This window comes from Gobius niger (genome assembly GCF_951799975.1).
Source record: "Gobius niger genome assembly, chromosome: 16".
Lineage (NCBI taxonomy): Eukaryota > Metazoa > Chordata > Actinopteri > Gobiiformes > Gobiidae > Gobius > Gobius niger.
In genome coordinates this window covers 18979658-18995708 of record NC_136867.1, presented here as the reverse complement: position 1 = coordinate 18995708, position 16051 = coordinate 18979658, and the positions used below count along the sequence as shown (strand labels likewise).

Below are 16051 nucleotides of genomic sequence, written 5' to 3'. Positions count from 1 at the left end.
AAGTACAAAGGCATAATCTGCAACACATTTATTCAGTGTGCAGATTTATTTGAAAATGTAGGTATACTGACAGGTGAAGAGAGAGAGTTTAGTTATATTGCATGACAAATACCATGGATCACATATATCTCTTCATGTAAACTTATGTTTAATGAACATGATGTTTACAATTAGTTAAGAAGTCCTGAAAGTATCAGCTTTCATAACATAGTTTTTTTTGCTTGTTTGTTTTTGTGTGGAAAGTGGATGGATCATGTGAGGGGTAGTAGTGTTTGCCCATGGATCTACTGTTTGCTGAATCGTTGTTGGTCCTCCAGGCGTATCCCACAATGCACCTCGGCTGAGCCGCCGTGGCTGTGTCCACGTCAAAGCTGAGCCGTCGCCGCAGCCCTCCGCTCCAATGCCGATAATGGCTGCAGTCGAGGTGGCACTTTCCTAGCGATGTGCTCTTTAGACGGGCTAAAAACTCACGGAAACACCGCTGACCGACTCCTTTAGATGCACGGAATTTCACTCAAGAATTTAGGCAAAAGTTGATCAGTTTACCACCGATGCTAGCTCGGTTAGCTTGCTAGTTCTGACACATTCCTTATGGTAGCCGGGGTCAGCTGTTATTAACCCGAGCTAAATGAGCTTTCTAAGCCACTTTTATCACGGAACAAAGCTGTGGATCTAAAGTTTATCGCTTATATCGGGGTCGTTACTTATTTATTGTATTGATGACATCGCTAATTTGGACATGTTTTGACCTGAAGCAAAGCTAGCCCCCTGTCAGTTTTGGTCTTGCTTTGTTTATTTTTCACCTAACTCAACATGTCATCGTGGCTGGGGGGTCTGGGCTCTGGCCTCGGCCAGTCTCTGGGGCAGGTCGGGGGAAGCCTGTCCAATATTACCGGACAAATATCAACCTTTACCAAAGATATGCTGCTGGAAGGAGTGGAGGAGGTTGAAGGTGGGTGATGTTTCTTATTCGTTTTCTTGTGTTCATGCATCAAGTAGTTGAGTACAATATTGTCTGTGTTGTAACTGTTGATTAATGGCCTTTTGGGTTCATGCTGATGTCTGGGCTCTCACAACTCAATGCAATTTGTTTTTGTCATATTACTGAGTGTAAAAAAAAGTTTTTAAAAATGTGCAATAGGTGCCTAAATGTTTGTCAGTGAATCTTTGATTTGCACAGTTTGTGATAACCCACTTGTTTTGTATTGGACTGTTGTATTCAAACAAAGTCAAATTTAAATGTCTGGCTTTGCATCAAAAGTGACAAATTGAATTGATTGTTTTATCCAGCAAAGGTCCAAGGACAGAATCTTGTTTTGCAGTGTTGGTCTGGAATTTCACAGTATCATAAAAGCATTTGATATATTTTGAAAATAACTTAAAGATTATTGGACATTTTGGTGTAGAAACCACCTAAGTAATCTGGCTGAAATGATTGGATCTCAAGAGCACTCAAAAGACTATAGGTTGTGTTTCCCTTTCTTATTCTTGTGACTTGGTTAGATTCAGTGTTAGTCTGACCTAATGTACAGATAATGCAATTTCTAACACAGAATGCTGTATCTTTGCTGCGTTAAATCAATCAGCCTAAAGCTCACAGACGACGTGTGATAATGCTGACTTTGAAGAGAACTTTGGCCACACGTTTACAACTCACAGCTGCTGACGAAAAAACCAAACCTGTTCTGTTATCACAAAACCAGCTGGGAAGATCGAAGAATTTGAGAAAAGATTCTTCCACTGTGAACTAAACTGGAATTTCCTGCCACTCGTTTAGTCGGCAGTAATTGCTATGTTGCTGCTGGTGTGGGACACAGTGTTTGTCATGTGAGACCGCTTAAACTTAAAGCTCATATTATTGTAACAAGATGAGAGAGAGGGGCAAAGGAATTTAAAGGGATATTTATCTTGAACAAAGTTGGTGAATACTTCGCATCAGTTGTATCTGTTACTGTATCATAGCTCTGTTATTTTTAGCATGTCACTGTATTGTATTGCACATACTGTGTATCAGTTTGGCACCATCGCATTCAAAGGAGGTTTGACTTGATGTTGGTGGAAACGGTTCAAGAAAGAAATGCAGTTTATGTGTAAGTTGTGTAGGTTTGACCAGGAACAAATGTATTATTTTGTGTTTGAAGAAAGCAACAGCCCACATAAGCAAACACTAGTGTAAACAAACGCACTCTCTTTAAAATGTTTGCTTTAAGTGACTCCCCATGGCACTTCACAACTGTGCACAAACTTTACTTATTAAAAACAACCCCCAGGAAAAGCATTAACTCGACTGTTCTACTTTATCTGTCGTCATTAGATGCTGCCACAGAACTCCAGGTCTCCAATTCCAAGTTGGCTGAAGCAGAAGCTACTTTTGCCTCCCAGAAATCTGAGGTTGTACTATTAACTCATTCTAGCCATTGGTGATAATTCCTCTTTTTTTCCTCATTCCTCATTTTCTTCCTTGCTGTTTTTCATGTAACAGTGTGAACGGTTGAAGAGGCTTCACGCTGAGCTCGAGGAGAAACTGGAGGCTGCTGAGATCCAGATCAAAAGTCAGTCTGCGGAGTACAGGAGGCACCTCCAACAGAAAGATGTATGTAGAAATGTTATTTACTCCTCCGTCTGTTAACAATATTGGCTAAATAATGATATTGCAAAACAAGCCTTGACTATATCAACTCTGTGCACATTTTCCTAATTTGAAATGTGAGAATAATAATCGCTGGTTTGACAAAGCCACCCCACAATAACATACAATTATCATGGCTTGAGAGTAATACTACTCGCTATTACAAGTGGAGAAATATAAAAATAACGTTATCTCTTTGTATATTTGTGATTTTATTTAGAACTGTGAATCATGATCTACTATTCTGAATAATGTCTTTCCTAAGGTCACATTGACTTTGATCCACTTCCTGCTTCATGTTCTTAGGTGGAGATCAGTCACCTGAAAGCCCGTCAGAGCAATCTCCAGGACGAGGTGCAGAATCTCCAGCACTCGGCTCAGTCCGCGTCTCTGGGTGCCGCTGTGCTTCCTGTCACCTCCGCTTCCTCCACAACCACTTCCTCCGATGCCTCCTTCATGCCCCGCCCCTCGGCAACGCATCACGGATTCCATGGAGACGAAGTGGACCTGAGCGACGTCCTGTGGTCCCAGCAGGAGATCAACCGGCTCTCGGCTGAAGTGACGCGACTGGAGGCAGAGGTCGTCCACTGGAGGAGGATGACCCAGGTGAGAATCGGCAGGTTTCAGTGACGGGGTCTAGAACACATGTGGGTAATAGCAGGTAAATAAATACAGCTCTGAATTTGGCTAATGCTAACTTTTATATCCACGTTTTATTTTCTCTGCTGTTTGTGAAAGTATTTTAGGAATTGCTTGAATAACCACTTCATAGCATATCAGTGTTTGTGAGGTAACATAAATATACAATAATGAAAATATTACTCAAAACGCTTTATTTTACACCACCCTAACTAGGGGTGGGAACCACTTGTGGGAATCATGATTCGATACGATACGCAGTGCATGGCTCACGATAAACTTACAATGCACCGATACTGCAATAATAGATACATTGCACAAAAATAACCCACGACACATACATACTTCATTTGTTTTCATGAGTTTTGTTCCCCCTTTTCTGACGTGAATAAATGTTCCCTGAATTACACTGAAAATGGGTCTATTGATCCGTCAGTGACCTCACTTCATTTACATTTAAGAAACCACAGTCCCATTTCAAAAGGAATAAACCTACCACTAAATAAACTTACTTTTAATTATGTTTTTTGTAAGTAAGAGTAAGATATATTTGTGTGTGTGTTTGCGTTTTTGGCCCAAGTGCAACAAGTTGTAGTGCTGCCCTCTACTGTTCTAAATTATTTATTCATTTTTGGCCTCTATTGAAAGTAGTAGAGAACTGCTACCTCATTAATATGCATGATGTTGTGTGATATCAGAATAAAAAGTATCGTCTCGCAAAATATCGCAATATATCTTAAAAGCAAAATATTGTCACACCCCTAACTCTAGCCCTTGTTACATCATGTATTTCCAAACTACTAATATATGTTATTCCAAATGTTTATACAAAGCAATAAGCAAACATTATATACTACATTTTGGAAGTACAATGTATCAATGTGAGGTTGTGTACGAAACTGAATATTGGCACATTTTTAAGTGGCTACACATTTTGTTTTAGGGTGTGTTGCAAATTATGGGTAAATCTCTTTCAGATGAAACAGCCCTGTGATTTTGTGATACTGTATATTGTATCTGTAGCTCCGATATCGATAATTTGGGGATATGTTGTGCAGCTCTAAATGGCAGTATCATAAAATATATCATACCAAACACAATAAATTTAACTGTTAAATAACACTTTGTGTTTGATTTCAGACGACATCAGCAGCCGGAGCAGGAAATGGTGACCCAGCTGAGATCCACCGGCTTCAAAGGACCATAAAGGTCGGTAGCCTGAGTAACCCACTGTAACAATATATATATATATATATATCAACAGAGATCATTCTTTAGCTCTCACTGTTAATCATCAATCATTAAAATAACTAATTGCATTATGGAACCAGGAGCTGCGAGAGGAGATGAGTCGGGAGGTGGATGAACATCAGCACGAACTGGCAGCGCTGCAGGACGCTCAGAGGCAGAAACTTTCAGACGTCACGCGGCGTCACAGAGACGAGCTCGCGGAGTACGAGGAGCGGATCGAGGAGCTGGAGGAACAGTTTCACAATGGTAGGAAATATATTTGTCAACGGTTGGTTATTTTCTGAACAGTTCCGATGCAGATGCAAAACCTCACTAGATATGTTTTTATTTATTAAAATCTTAAAAATACAAAACATGTATGCTGTGAATTGTTTGTCAATGAATGTAGACAATAACCGTACCTTCTTTATTCTTCCCTGCAGCTGCGGGTCAGTCCTCTCCTTCATCCGATTCATCCAAACTCCTGGAGCTTCAGAAGACCATCACTTCACTGCAGGATGCAGCTGATCAGAGGGAGCAGGAGGTTTCAACTCTAAAGTCCAGTTTGGAAGAGGAACAGAAGACCCTGTCCACGCTGCAGACTGAGAGAAATGAGCTTCAGGAGGAAAACGCTGGACTGTTACAAAACTACACCCGACTCCAGGAGTCTGTGTCCGAGCTGCAGACACGAGTGCAGGAGCAGGAGGGCAAGAGTCTGCACAAGGCTCAGCTGGAAACGGAGATACAAGCGCTGAGGAAAAACCTGGCAGGTACAACATGAGATTATGTGAATTATTTTGAAATGTGTTCTTTTTTGTAACAAACATATCCTTTACTCTCGTCCAAAAACTGTTGAACAATAAAAAAATTATGAATAAATTATATTAAACTTTTCAATCACATCATGGGTTTATAAACTTGGATTTTTTTCTTTGTTCAGACGCTGAAAAGGAAATGGAAAGAATGAAAGAGCTGACTGAGGCAAGTAAAAAAAAAAAAAAATGCAATCTATATTTAGAATGATTTGTAATTATTCAGACCAAAAACAAAACACTATTGTGATCATCTTGACTTTTACATTTACACTTCAGGAGAGACCCGAGGAGGAAGTGGAGCACGCTGACATCTTGGAGCTGAACACCATTATCGGATCTTTGAGACAAGAAAAGGAGGCCCTTGAACAAGAAAAGGTTCATTTAAACATTATTTCTTCATTTTGTATACTGCTGTAAATATCTTACTTATAAATGTCTCGATTTCTTGAAAATGTTTGGCAGCTCGACCTCGAGGAGAGACTGAGAGTGGCTGAAGAGCGGCCGGTCAGCGTCTCTAGTCCAGGTCCAGATGAATCAGAGGAGACGGAGGATCTAAAGATGGAGCTGGAGCGCAGAGAAAAGGCCCTGAAAGCTGCTGTGGAGGAACGGGACACCCTGATGTCTGAGCTCGAAGAACTGGACAAACAAAACCAAGAGGCTACACAGGTAACACTACAGCACCAAGCTTAGCTCACAGTTATATTATAAATTAAAAGATGTGAGGCATGTGATAGCGTATCAGTTTTTTGAACTCACATGCCCTTTTACTTTAATAGGCAACATATGTTAGTTCATGACTTTTTTAAATATTTGGTGTGTGCGAGACAAGTTCGGATACCACTGGTGCAAGCAATTCATTAATGCCATGTAGCAACAAGTGCAGAAATTATCTGAAAAATGGATGAATTGATGTGGAGCAGACTGAGGAAGCCACTAAATGTTTGTAGCATCATAATTCTTCAGTGACAATTATACAGACATGTTTCACAACTTCACAGAATTGCTAGAAAACTTAAGGACCACAGAACGAATTGTTTCCCATTACTAGAAGAAAAATCCGGTGTAGTGTTTTTAAGTTGGGAGGGAATTCCATTAAGAGTTTACTTCTACCCTGTTTCTAACTGCCTTTTTCCTTTGTAGCACATGATCTCTGTGAAGGAGCAGCTCTCTGGACAGCTGAAGGAGGCCGAGATCCAACTCGCTCAACTCACCGCCGAACTCAACACGGCCAAAGACCAAAACCAGAAGTTGGAGCACGAGCTGGACGCACAAAAGGACACAATGAGCCAGAGCGCCTTCACCCTGAACGACCTGCACATGGGGAAACAGCAACTGGAACAGACGGTCAAGCAGCTAAAGGAGAAACTTGCAAAGTCACAAGAGCAGGGCAAAGAGGCGAAGAATGAGGTCGCTGAGTTGAAAAGGGCGTTGCAGGAGAGAGATGAGAAGTTGTCGATTGCTAACGCGCAATTGTTTGAAGCAGGAAACGGAGGAGACAATGAGCAAATGGCCAAAGAAGCGATGGCAATGAAGGAGAATGAGATTTCAGATCTCAGAAGGCAGTTAGATGAAGGTAAAAACACTCAAGAAAAGGTCTTAGCTGAGGACTATGAGCTGAAGATGGAAAATAGACGACTAAAGGAGGATTGTGAGGAGAAAGCAGAAGTAAACAGACAGATCACGGAGAGTCAGAGTGCTTTGAATAGGACTATACGAGAAAAGGAGACGCGCATCGAAGCTTTGAAGTTAGAAAAAAGCCAGTTGGAGGGCGAGCTGCAGCAGGTTGAAAAGACACTAGCCGAACAAGCAAGGCAGTATCAACAAACCGTAGAAGAGTTGACGAGAGCGCTGTCCATGGACGCCTCTGCTTTGCAAACCGAGCACGAAAAAGCAATCAAAACCAACCAGGAGAAAGACTTGGTGATCTCTCAGCTCAGAAGAGACATCGAGCAACTCGCGTCCGATCACAGGGACACCAATGAGATGCTTTCGATGACTGTTGCCGGTCAGAAACAGCTGACAGATTTGTTGCAGGAGAAAGACACATTTGTGGAAACTTTGAAACAAAATGCGTCAGAGTTGCAAAAGGAGCTGGAAAGTAAGATTGCGGTTGCGACTAAGGATGCTGAAACTCTTAGACAAGCCTTAGAGGAGAAGGACAGACAGCTAGGAGGTATGAAGGAGGATAACAGCCACTTGAAAGAAGAAATCGATAGACTAAGGGACCAACAGAGTAGACCGCAACCGCAATCCGAGCCCAGGACTCTAGACATCATTACAGAGTTGGAAACTGAAATCACACAACTCAAGTCTTCCCGAAATAGTCTTGAGGAAGAGGTGAACGCTCTTCGGAGGACATTGGAGGAACAGCAAGCGTCACTACTTCTATCCCAGCAGTCAATTCAAACGCAGCAAGGTGAACTAGAGCAGGCTCACGCTAGGGTGCAGCAATCGGCTTTGAATTACGATAGACTGATTCAAGCGCGAGACGAAGAGATAGTCAGGTTGAAGGAGGTAGTGGAGCAAACAGGTGAAAGCCAAACCAGGGTTGAGTGTCTCCCGGGAGAGGTCATACTACAAGAAGACAAGACGCAGACGCTAAACCAAGAAAACGGAAACGAAAAGCACGATTTGTCCAAAGTTGAATTTGAGAAATTGGTGAAAGGTATAAAGGAAAAGGAGACAGAGATTAGCCAGTTGAACGAGAAGAATATGTCCCTAACAAAGCAGTTGGATCAGCTGGTTGTGTCCCGCGATGAGGTCGGGAAGCTTTCTCAGATGGTCATGCAGAAAGATCTGGAGATTCAGGCGCTTCACGCGCGAGTGTCCATGGGCGGAGGAGTTCATAACCAAGATATACTTTACCTTCAACAGCAGATACAAGCCTATGCAGTGGAGAGAGAGCAGGTGCTGGCGGTTTTGAATGAGAAAACGAGAGAAAATAGCCAGCTTAGGTCCGAACATCATCGCCTTATGGACATTATGGCAGGGAAGGAGGCCGCCCTGGTCAAGCTGCAGCAAGAAAACCAGCGACTATCCAACATGAGCGATCCAACAGGGAGTCAAGAGATGTTCAAAGAGACGATTCAGAATCTATCCAGAATTATCCGGGAGAAGGATATAGAAATCGATGCCCTTACGCAAAAGTGCCAAACGCTCGTCACCGTCCTGCAAGCTTCCTCTGCAGGAGAGTCCGGATCCGGGTCGGGCGGGGTCAGTAGCAACCAATTTGAGGAGTTGCTCCAAGAAAGGGATACGTTAAAGCAACAGGTGAAGAAGATGGAGGAGTGGAAGATGCAGGTGATGACGACGGTTAAAAACATGCAACACGAATCTGCGCAACTTCAAGAGGAGCTGCTCACACTGCAAGGTCAGATTTCGGCGGACAGCGATTGTAGCTCCAAGTTGTCCGTGGACTACGCGCGGCTCATTCAAAGCTACGAGTTTAAGGAAAGGAGACTGGGGAATCTCAGTCAAGAGCTGGCGCAAGTTCAGCAGACAATCACCCAGCTGAGCTCCACTAAGGACGTCCTGCTGGGGAAACTGGACAGTGTAACGCCTGGTAGTGAAGTTGGTGTAGCCAGTGGACTTGCGATGGAAGCTCAAAGCCTGCAGACCTCTTCAATAGTAAAGGATGAGACGCTTGAGGTGGCGTTGTTGCGTACCCAGCTATCGGAGAAGGACAATGTTATCAGGACACTACAGGAGAACAATCACAGGCTGGCTAATTCGGCTTCGGCTTCGGAAGTTGAGCAGCGAAGCCACATTGAAGAAGTCCGCCAAGTTAAAGCCAGACTAGACTCATTGCAGCGGACGGTTCGAGAGAAAGATTTGCTCATAAAAACCAAAGGAGACCAGTTGAATAACGTCAGCGAGGCTTTGAGAAATAGGGAAAACGACAATGAGGTTCTGAAGCAAGCCGTGACCAACCTGAAGGAGCGGGCGCTGATTTTGGAGATGGACGTGAAGAAGCTGAAGGAGGAGAACGAGGCGGTTGCGGCAAAGTCCCGAGAGAAAGAGTCCGAGTTCAGAGCTCTGCAGGAGACCAACATGCAGGTGTCGATGCTGCTGCGCGAGAAGGAGTTCCAACTGAGCGCCATGAGCGAAAAGGCCAACACGGTGGAGAGGATGCTCAAGGACAAGGAGCAGGTCAGTCCGAGTAATCAAAAATGTTATAGTGTTGAGATGGTGTCTACTTTTTGTACATGAATGACATAGAATTACAGAAGATTAGTAAGAAAATGTACTTTTATTTCTACAGGGCAAGTCTGGTGAGTTGAACCAGCTCCTGAATGAACTGAAGTCGATGCAGGACAAGGCTGTGGCGTTTCAGCAGGAGCGGGACCAGGTGATGATGGCCCTGAAACAGAAGCAAATGGAGACGACAGCAGTGCAGACCGAGGTAAGATTAACCAGTGAAGACATTGTAATGATTTTGACAGAAATTAACATGTTAGGTTAATAGTGTGGCATCCTAGATGAATAGTTTTAAGTCATTTCTTGTCTTTAGCTTCAACACGTGCGAGATAAAGAGCAGCGTTTGAACCTGGAGCTGGAGAGGCTTCGTAATCACCTCCTGGAGATTGAGGATTCGTACACGAGAGAGGCACTGGCGGCCGAGGACAGAGAGACCGAGCTCAGGAGGAGAGTGGTGATGCTGGAGGAGAGACTGGCCACATCCTCCAGTGCTGTGGAGAACGCCAGGTACTATTGTTTTATTTTTGTACCTTTATTTAACCATGAAATTCCCAATGAGATTAAGAACCTTTGTTCAAGAGGAGCCTGGAAATACAACACAGGACGGATCCATTTTAGGATTTGGAAGATTTAGATGGAAATAATGTGAAAGTTTTGCTAAATGTTTCATGAAAAAAATATGGGTTTAAATTGATTGAACAAGATATTAGCTCAAGATGAGGAGATTGGTCCCCACGTGGTGCTTTATGGGGACAATACTATTATATTTTGCACATCAAGTAAATTACAAATTTAAGATGACCTATATGTTCTTTACAACAGCCAACAGGCCAGCATGCAGGTGGAGTCCTTACAGGAGCAGCTGAGTGGGGTCGTGAAGCAAAGAGACGAAGCTTACGCTCAACTCAGGATGTCCCAAGACCAAGTCAACCAGTACGCAGTGTCGCTCTCCAACCTGCAGATGGTGCTAGAGCAGTTCCAGCAAGGCAAGTGCAGCTACATTTACTGGAATGTGTTTGGTCATGTTTGTCTTTGACTATATTCTAGATAGTCAGGATGTAATGGCATCTTTATTTTACATTTTAGAAGAGAAAGCCATGTACTCAGCAGAACTTGAGAAGCACAAGAGAGAGAAGGAGGAGTGGAGAAGGAAGGCTGAGCGACTGGACGAGCAAGCGTCTGCCCTACAGGTGAATAGGACTCTAATACTGGCTTCATAGTTTTTATTTGTTTATTTGTTACTTTAACCGAATACTACAAAAGATGCTCTTGTGTGTCTCTTTTAGATAAATCTCGACGAAGCCAACGCCGCCCTCGAGTCTGCGTCTCGTCTCACTGATCAGCTCGACCTAAAAGAGGAGCAGCTGGAAGAGATGAAAAAACAAGGTCAGCAACACAAAACAGACATTTTTTCCAGGAAATTCTGTGCGCCATTGATAAACACTAACAAAAACGCAATATCAGCAGTGCTAATAGTTTAAATTACTGAATAGAGGCGTTTTACTAAAGAATTATGTGCTAAAAGTCTGTTAATAGTTTAATTTTTCACACATTTTGAATCCGTGGGCTTCAAGTCCCTACACACTTGAATACAAGCCCACACAGAGGGCACACTCTCCTTCCTCTTGCTCCCCTCCGCTGTGCAGCTATTTCAATAAAGAGTAAGACATAAAAGTCAGTGTATGGCTGTATACAACTCCAGGTAAGTTTTTAATGAGAGAACATTGTAACATGGTAAAAATCTCCATAAAGTCGATTTATAGCACACGCCTAATGAGTTGTTATCTGGTTTGCAAATTGAAATCATTCTTTGCAAATGTAACTTTGTAATACAATATAAGACCCATAGCTCTTCCCTGTAAAGGCTTTGTTCTTTGGCTTCATTCATCAGCAATTGTTTTCTGAAGGGAGTCCCATTTTTCACTTTATAATTAGCCAATACATTTTGTTCTTTGTCCTTTATCTTATGGAGCATTTCTAAGCCATAGTTTATTCTAAATCTAAATCTATGTAGTGTAGTGTTTGTTTTGGAATCAGCCTTCCTTAAAAAGCCCATGATGATTGTGGCAAAAGATGTTAGCATTTCAAATGATGCATTGGTCTATTGTGTATTTTATATGATTTTTGAGCTAAAGTTGAAGCTTCTCACATGAAGTTATGGAAAACACCTGCAGAGCGGTATTGGCGCCGTCTCCGTGCCAGCCTCTTTACATCCATCGGCCCAGGAGCCTTTGAACTAACTCCTCTTCCCGCCAAAAGAGTAAATCTTTTGGACTTTTAGCATATTCCTTACTGTCGTCCCATGAGTAAAAGGAGTCAATCACGAGGAATCAGGACATCCCACAGGCTTAGCTGGACGTGTGTGTTATTTATATGGAGCGTTGCAAGGTCAGTTCCCAAAAAGGTCAGTTCCACGCCATTTGTCTTCATATTGCTAGTATTAAATCTGAGTTTATTATACAAAGTAATGCCGCCTGCAGATTTATGTGCCGAATTCTCATATGTTTTTTATTGTGGCCTGATTTTGGACTATTTTATAATAGATAATGGTAACTCATATAGGGACCTGTTTTGTTGTGCTCCTTCCTATAATTTACAATTTGCACAAAACAACTATAACGCTAACTATGTAATATTATTTTGATTGCAGTGGACATCCGGCAGGAGATGTTGGAGGAAGCTCAGAGGAAACTCATGAACCTCCTGAACAGCACAGAGGGAAAGATAGACAAGTAAGTCTTCATAGTCTCAAATCTTGGATGTACAGTATTTGCAGTAGTAGTAGCAGTAGTACCATTAAGATGCATAAAGATCTTTGATTTTTCTATGATAATGAAGATGTGTTTTTTCTTCCAGGGTCTTGATGAGGAACCTGTTCTTGGGCTACTTCCACACTCCTAAATCTAAACGCGCCGACGTCCTGAGGCTGATGGGGAGCGTGTTGGGACTGAGCCGAGAAGACATTGATAGGGTGAGATTTCTGGAAATAATAAAAAGGATCTGTCATTTTCTTTGGAAGTGCTTTGTGTTGCCATTGGTAGAACTTCTGATAATGGAGAGCTTTCCACTATAAAACTTGGATGAACTCATAACTCTAGGGGTTCTTATTCATCATCAGAAGCTGCTTGTAATCTAAAAGTATGCAGTGTCTTTGCAGTTCAGATGGATTATTGATCTTTTGGTTAGTATTATTGTAGTTTCATAAAGCCACACACTTTTGCAGACTGTAGCACCATTGGGAAAACCTGGCCTCTTTCTTTGTCAAGTCTGCTGCCCCCTAAACCAACATAACAGCACTTTATCTTACAATACATCACCTCTCGGTCGGTGGTGTGGCTCTTGACACGAAACAGTAGCCTCCATTTGAGAGCGAGCGCAGAGTCAAGTCATTGTGAAAGCTGGAGGGGAGTGACCGCTGCTTTATTATGATAAAATCCATCGTATTTCTTCTTTGTTTTCTTTTTGGATTAGGAGCTTGGAAACCCTTAAATGGCTTTAGAGAGTGATACATGCCTTTTCCATTGTAAAGTGGGCTACTGTTTTAAGTCCAGCCTCATGAGGTCACAAACCACTTTAATTTCTAAACTGTCCCAAACCCAGCGATATTAGTTTAAAGATGCATTATACAACTTTTTATGCCGAAAAAAAACATTTATATTTGTGTGTATTTGACCTTGTAGTGACCCAGTGGCTGTATGAGTGGTCAGTATTTCACCTTTACTTTCCATCACAGTGGTGTCTAGGATGCTCCAGTATCAACTGTTTGGGAGGTTTTCACTGCTTACGAGAAAACCTACAAAACGATTGATCCTGGAGCATTGTAGAGACCACTGTGATTGTTAGTAAAGGCGAAATAATGACCACTCATACAGCTGCTGGGTCACTACAAGATCAAATATGGACAAATATAAACTTTCTTTTTTGCATAAAAAGTTGCATAATGCACCTTTAATATGCAGATTGTTTAGTAGGGACCTTGTTGTAAGGCGAGAGTGCGAGCCAACCAGATATAGCGGCAAAGGTGGCGACCTTATATGGAAAACCTCAAAAGAAACCTACTACTTTACTTTACTGTACTTTACTACATACATAAAGTACAGTAAAACGTGTATTTAAATGTATTTGCCCTAAACGTTATTTTTCTGTTCACTGTATTTGCCACACATCCTCTCCATCTCTACTTTTTGTTCCCGGTTGTAAACAAACATCACTGGCTTTGGCTATGGCAGTGGTTATGACACAGCTGCTGCATTCTGAAAGTGTGAGTCCAGGAAAGTTGTGCAATACCTCGAAATCTCCACTCTAGTTTTAAGCAGGTCTTTAACACCGAAAGTATTTTGTCGGTCACTTGGCCGGAGTTTTCAGGAACACATCCAGAGAATTTCCCAACTCGTTTCAAAGCAAAGAAGATACAACTTCTGTTAATGCCATTGAGACGTTGGCCAAGTGTCACCACAAATCCACTGTATTTACATAACTGGCTTCAGTGATGTAACGCACCTCCTTCTATGCCAAGCCAGTAACTCTACCTGTTTATCTTGGTGTTGATTTTTGGGTTTGGCAAGGTAGTTGATCATAGTGGTGTAAAAGACTCTAGACATGCACAAAAAGCCACAGAATTGATGGAAAAAATGATCTTATTTTATTCTTTTTCTTTGTAGATGTTGGATGACGACGGTCGACATGGTGTCACCGGCTGGATGTCGAGTTGGTTGCCAGGAAGAGGAGCACAGAGTGTCCCAAATACTCCCCAAAGGCCCACAAGTGGACACTCATTAAACTCTGTAAGAACAAGATGCTATGAACAGCTATTCACTGAAGCAAACAAATTATATTTTAGTCCAACTTTGCTGTACTGAAAGTAAGGACTTCTACTGTAGATCTGAGTGCCTCCGACCTTCATTTAATTCAGTTTGCATTGTGCCTTTTGTGACCTTGAAGTGCTCCCGTGGCCTTGTTTAGAAAGTAAAGGTTGTGTTTGTGGCTCCTCTGTTTCAGTCCTTCTCTGAGATGTTTGTAAAGTTCTTGGAGATGGAGTCGACTCCGAGTCTTCCCGCTCCGATGCTCCACGACATCAAACCTCTGAACGCTCCTCCTCAGAGGAAAGCTAGTGGAGCCGCTGCAGGTTCAGCCACAGGTAAATACATGCTTTGGGGGAACTGTCACGATGTTTACTTGTACAGTATCTACAATTGTTATAGCCAATCACAGCTTGTCTCAATGTAGCTAAACAACAAAGCTGAAGAGTAATTTAATAATTTTGTTTAAAAAAAAAAATCGTATTTGTGTTTTGTAAGTATGTAGGAGCATTCTTTGTGTTGTCCCTCGTTGCTTTGTGGTTAATTTGGATCAATACAAAAATACTGTTTTGGCAAATGTTTAACCTGCCCACTCAATTCAGCTCGAGCTTTTCAAGATGACACTGAAAATCCTTATATTGTTACCATCCAGTATCCATGTGAAATAAATAATTTGTGCAGTCTGATTTCCTGAATTCCTACACTGATGTGAACATACTTCTTTTGCCCACATAGGAGCTCTTCCCGGCAGGCGTCCCGGTGATTCCAACCCCTTCCTGGCCCCCCGCTCTGCCGCTGTGCCTCTACTCGGTGCCACGGGACCCTCAGCCTCCGCGGGACATCTACTCATGAAGCCCATCTCAGACGCTCTGCCCAGCTTCACCCCTGTGCCAGTGTCTGCTGAGGCCAGTGGAGGCGCTGTGCTCAAAGACTTACTAAAGCAATGACCTGCACCAAAATATGAAGAGTTTGACTGGACAAGCAGAGCAGCTGCAGCTGAGTTTTGTGTCGGGACAAACTGAAACACTTCTTGAGAATTGCTCCTCTATGCAACAGTGTTTTATCTTCAAAATAAATCACTTTAATAAGTGCATTATTTGCATCAACAGATACAGGGAGAGGAGATTTGGCCTGTGATATGATTGTCTTTATTTGATCATTAGGCTCTTTATAAGCAAACTTCCTTTATACTTTTATTTGTCTTTTCAGCAGCAAACTATTTCTGATTCGAGCCTAAACCCTGGCTGCATCTTCTGAACTGGGATTTATGTGGTTTCACTACATCTGTTAAATCCATAACGACATTTTTGCCTTCAGTCTTTTCCTTTTGGCCAGACTGCACTTGCAATAAGCATTGCAATTATGGCTGCGTCTGTGGTGGATCTGTTGAAGTAGACAACTATTATATAGTTTTATATACGGTATGAAAGTATGAATGGGTGGCTTTTATATTTATCGGCACAGTGGAAGTACTGGACTAAGTGCCTGCACTTTTGTTAATTAGACAGTTGTGAATCAAGATTGTAAATGGTTAATAAATGATATCTATATAAATATATATTTACAAAATGTAAAAAGTGTGGTTTTACCTCTGAGGCGCTGGACAGTGTTCTCTGAAGCTGCATTTTTGTACAGACATAAATCTGGAAGAAGAATGTTACGGTTTCTCAAAGATGTGTCAATGAACGTGTACAAACTGTAAATTGGGTAAGATGGGTTTTATTCATTAGATATGAGAGAGA

At 42.2% G+C, this 16051-nt stretch overlaps 1 protein-coding gene across 1 annotated transcript; it reads left to right on the top strand.

The window, feature by feature from the left end:
• The first annotated feature begins 366 nt into the window (after positions 1-366).
• On the top strand, positions 367-16040 carry trip11 (thyroid hormone receptor interactor 11). Its single transcript, XM_079573121.1, has 21 exons — positions 367-952; positions 2315-2391; positions 2483-2593; positions 2936-3235; positions 4409-4477; positions 4600-4765; positions 4942-5268; positions 5439-5479; positions 5590-5688; positions 5776-5979; positions 6454-9462; positions 9575-9715; positions 9824-10017; positions 10333-10496; positions 10597-10700; positions 10797-10896; positions 12161-12242; positions 12367-12481; positions 14172-14294; positions 14509-14647; positions 15045-16040. The coding sequence occupies exons 1-21, from the start codon at positions 814-816 to the stop codon at positions 15254-15256; spliced, it is 5916 nt and encodes a 1971-aa protein (XP_079429247.1). The 5' UTR covers positions 367-813; the 3' UTR covers positions 15257-16040.
• Positions 16041-16051: the final 11 nt, after the last annotated feature.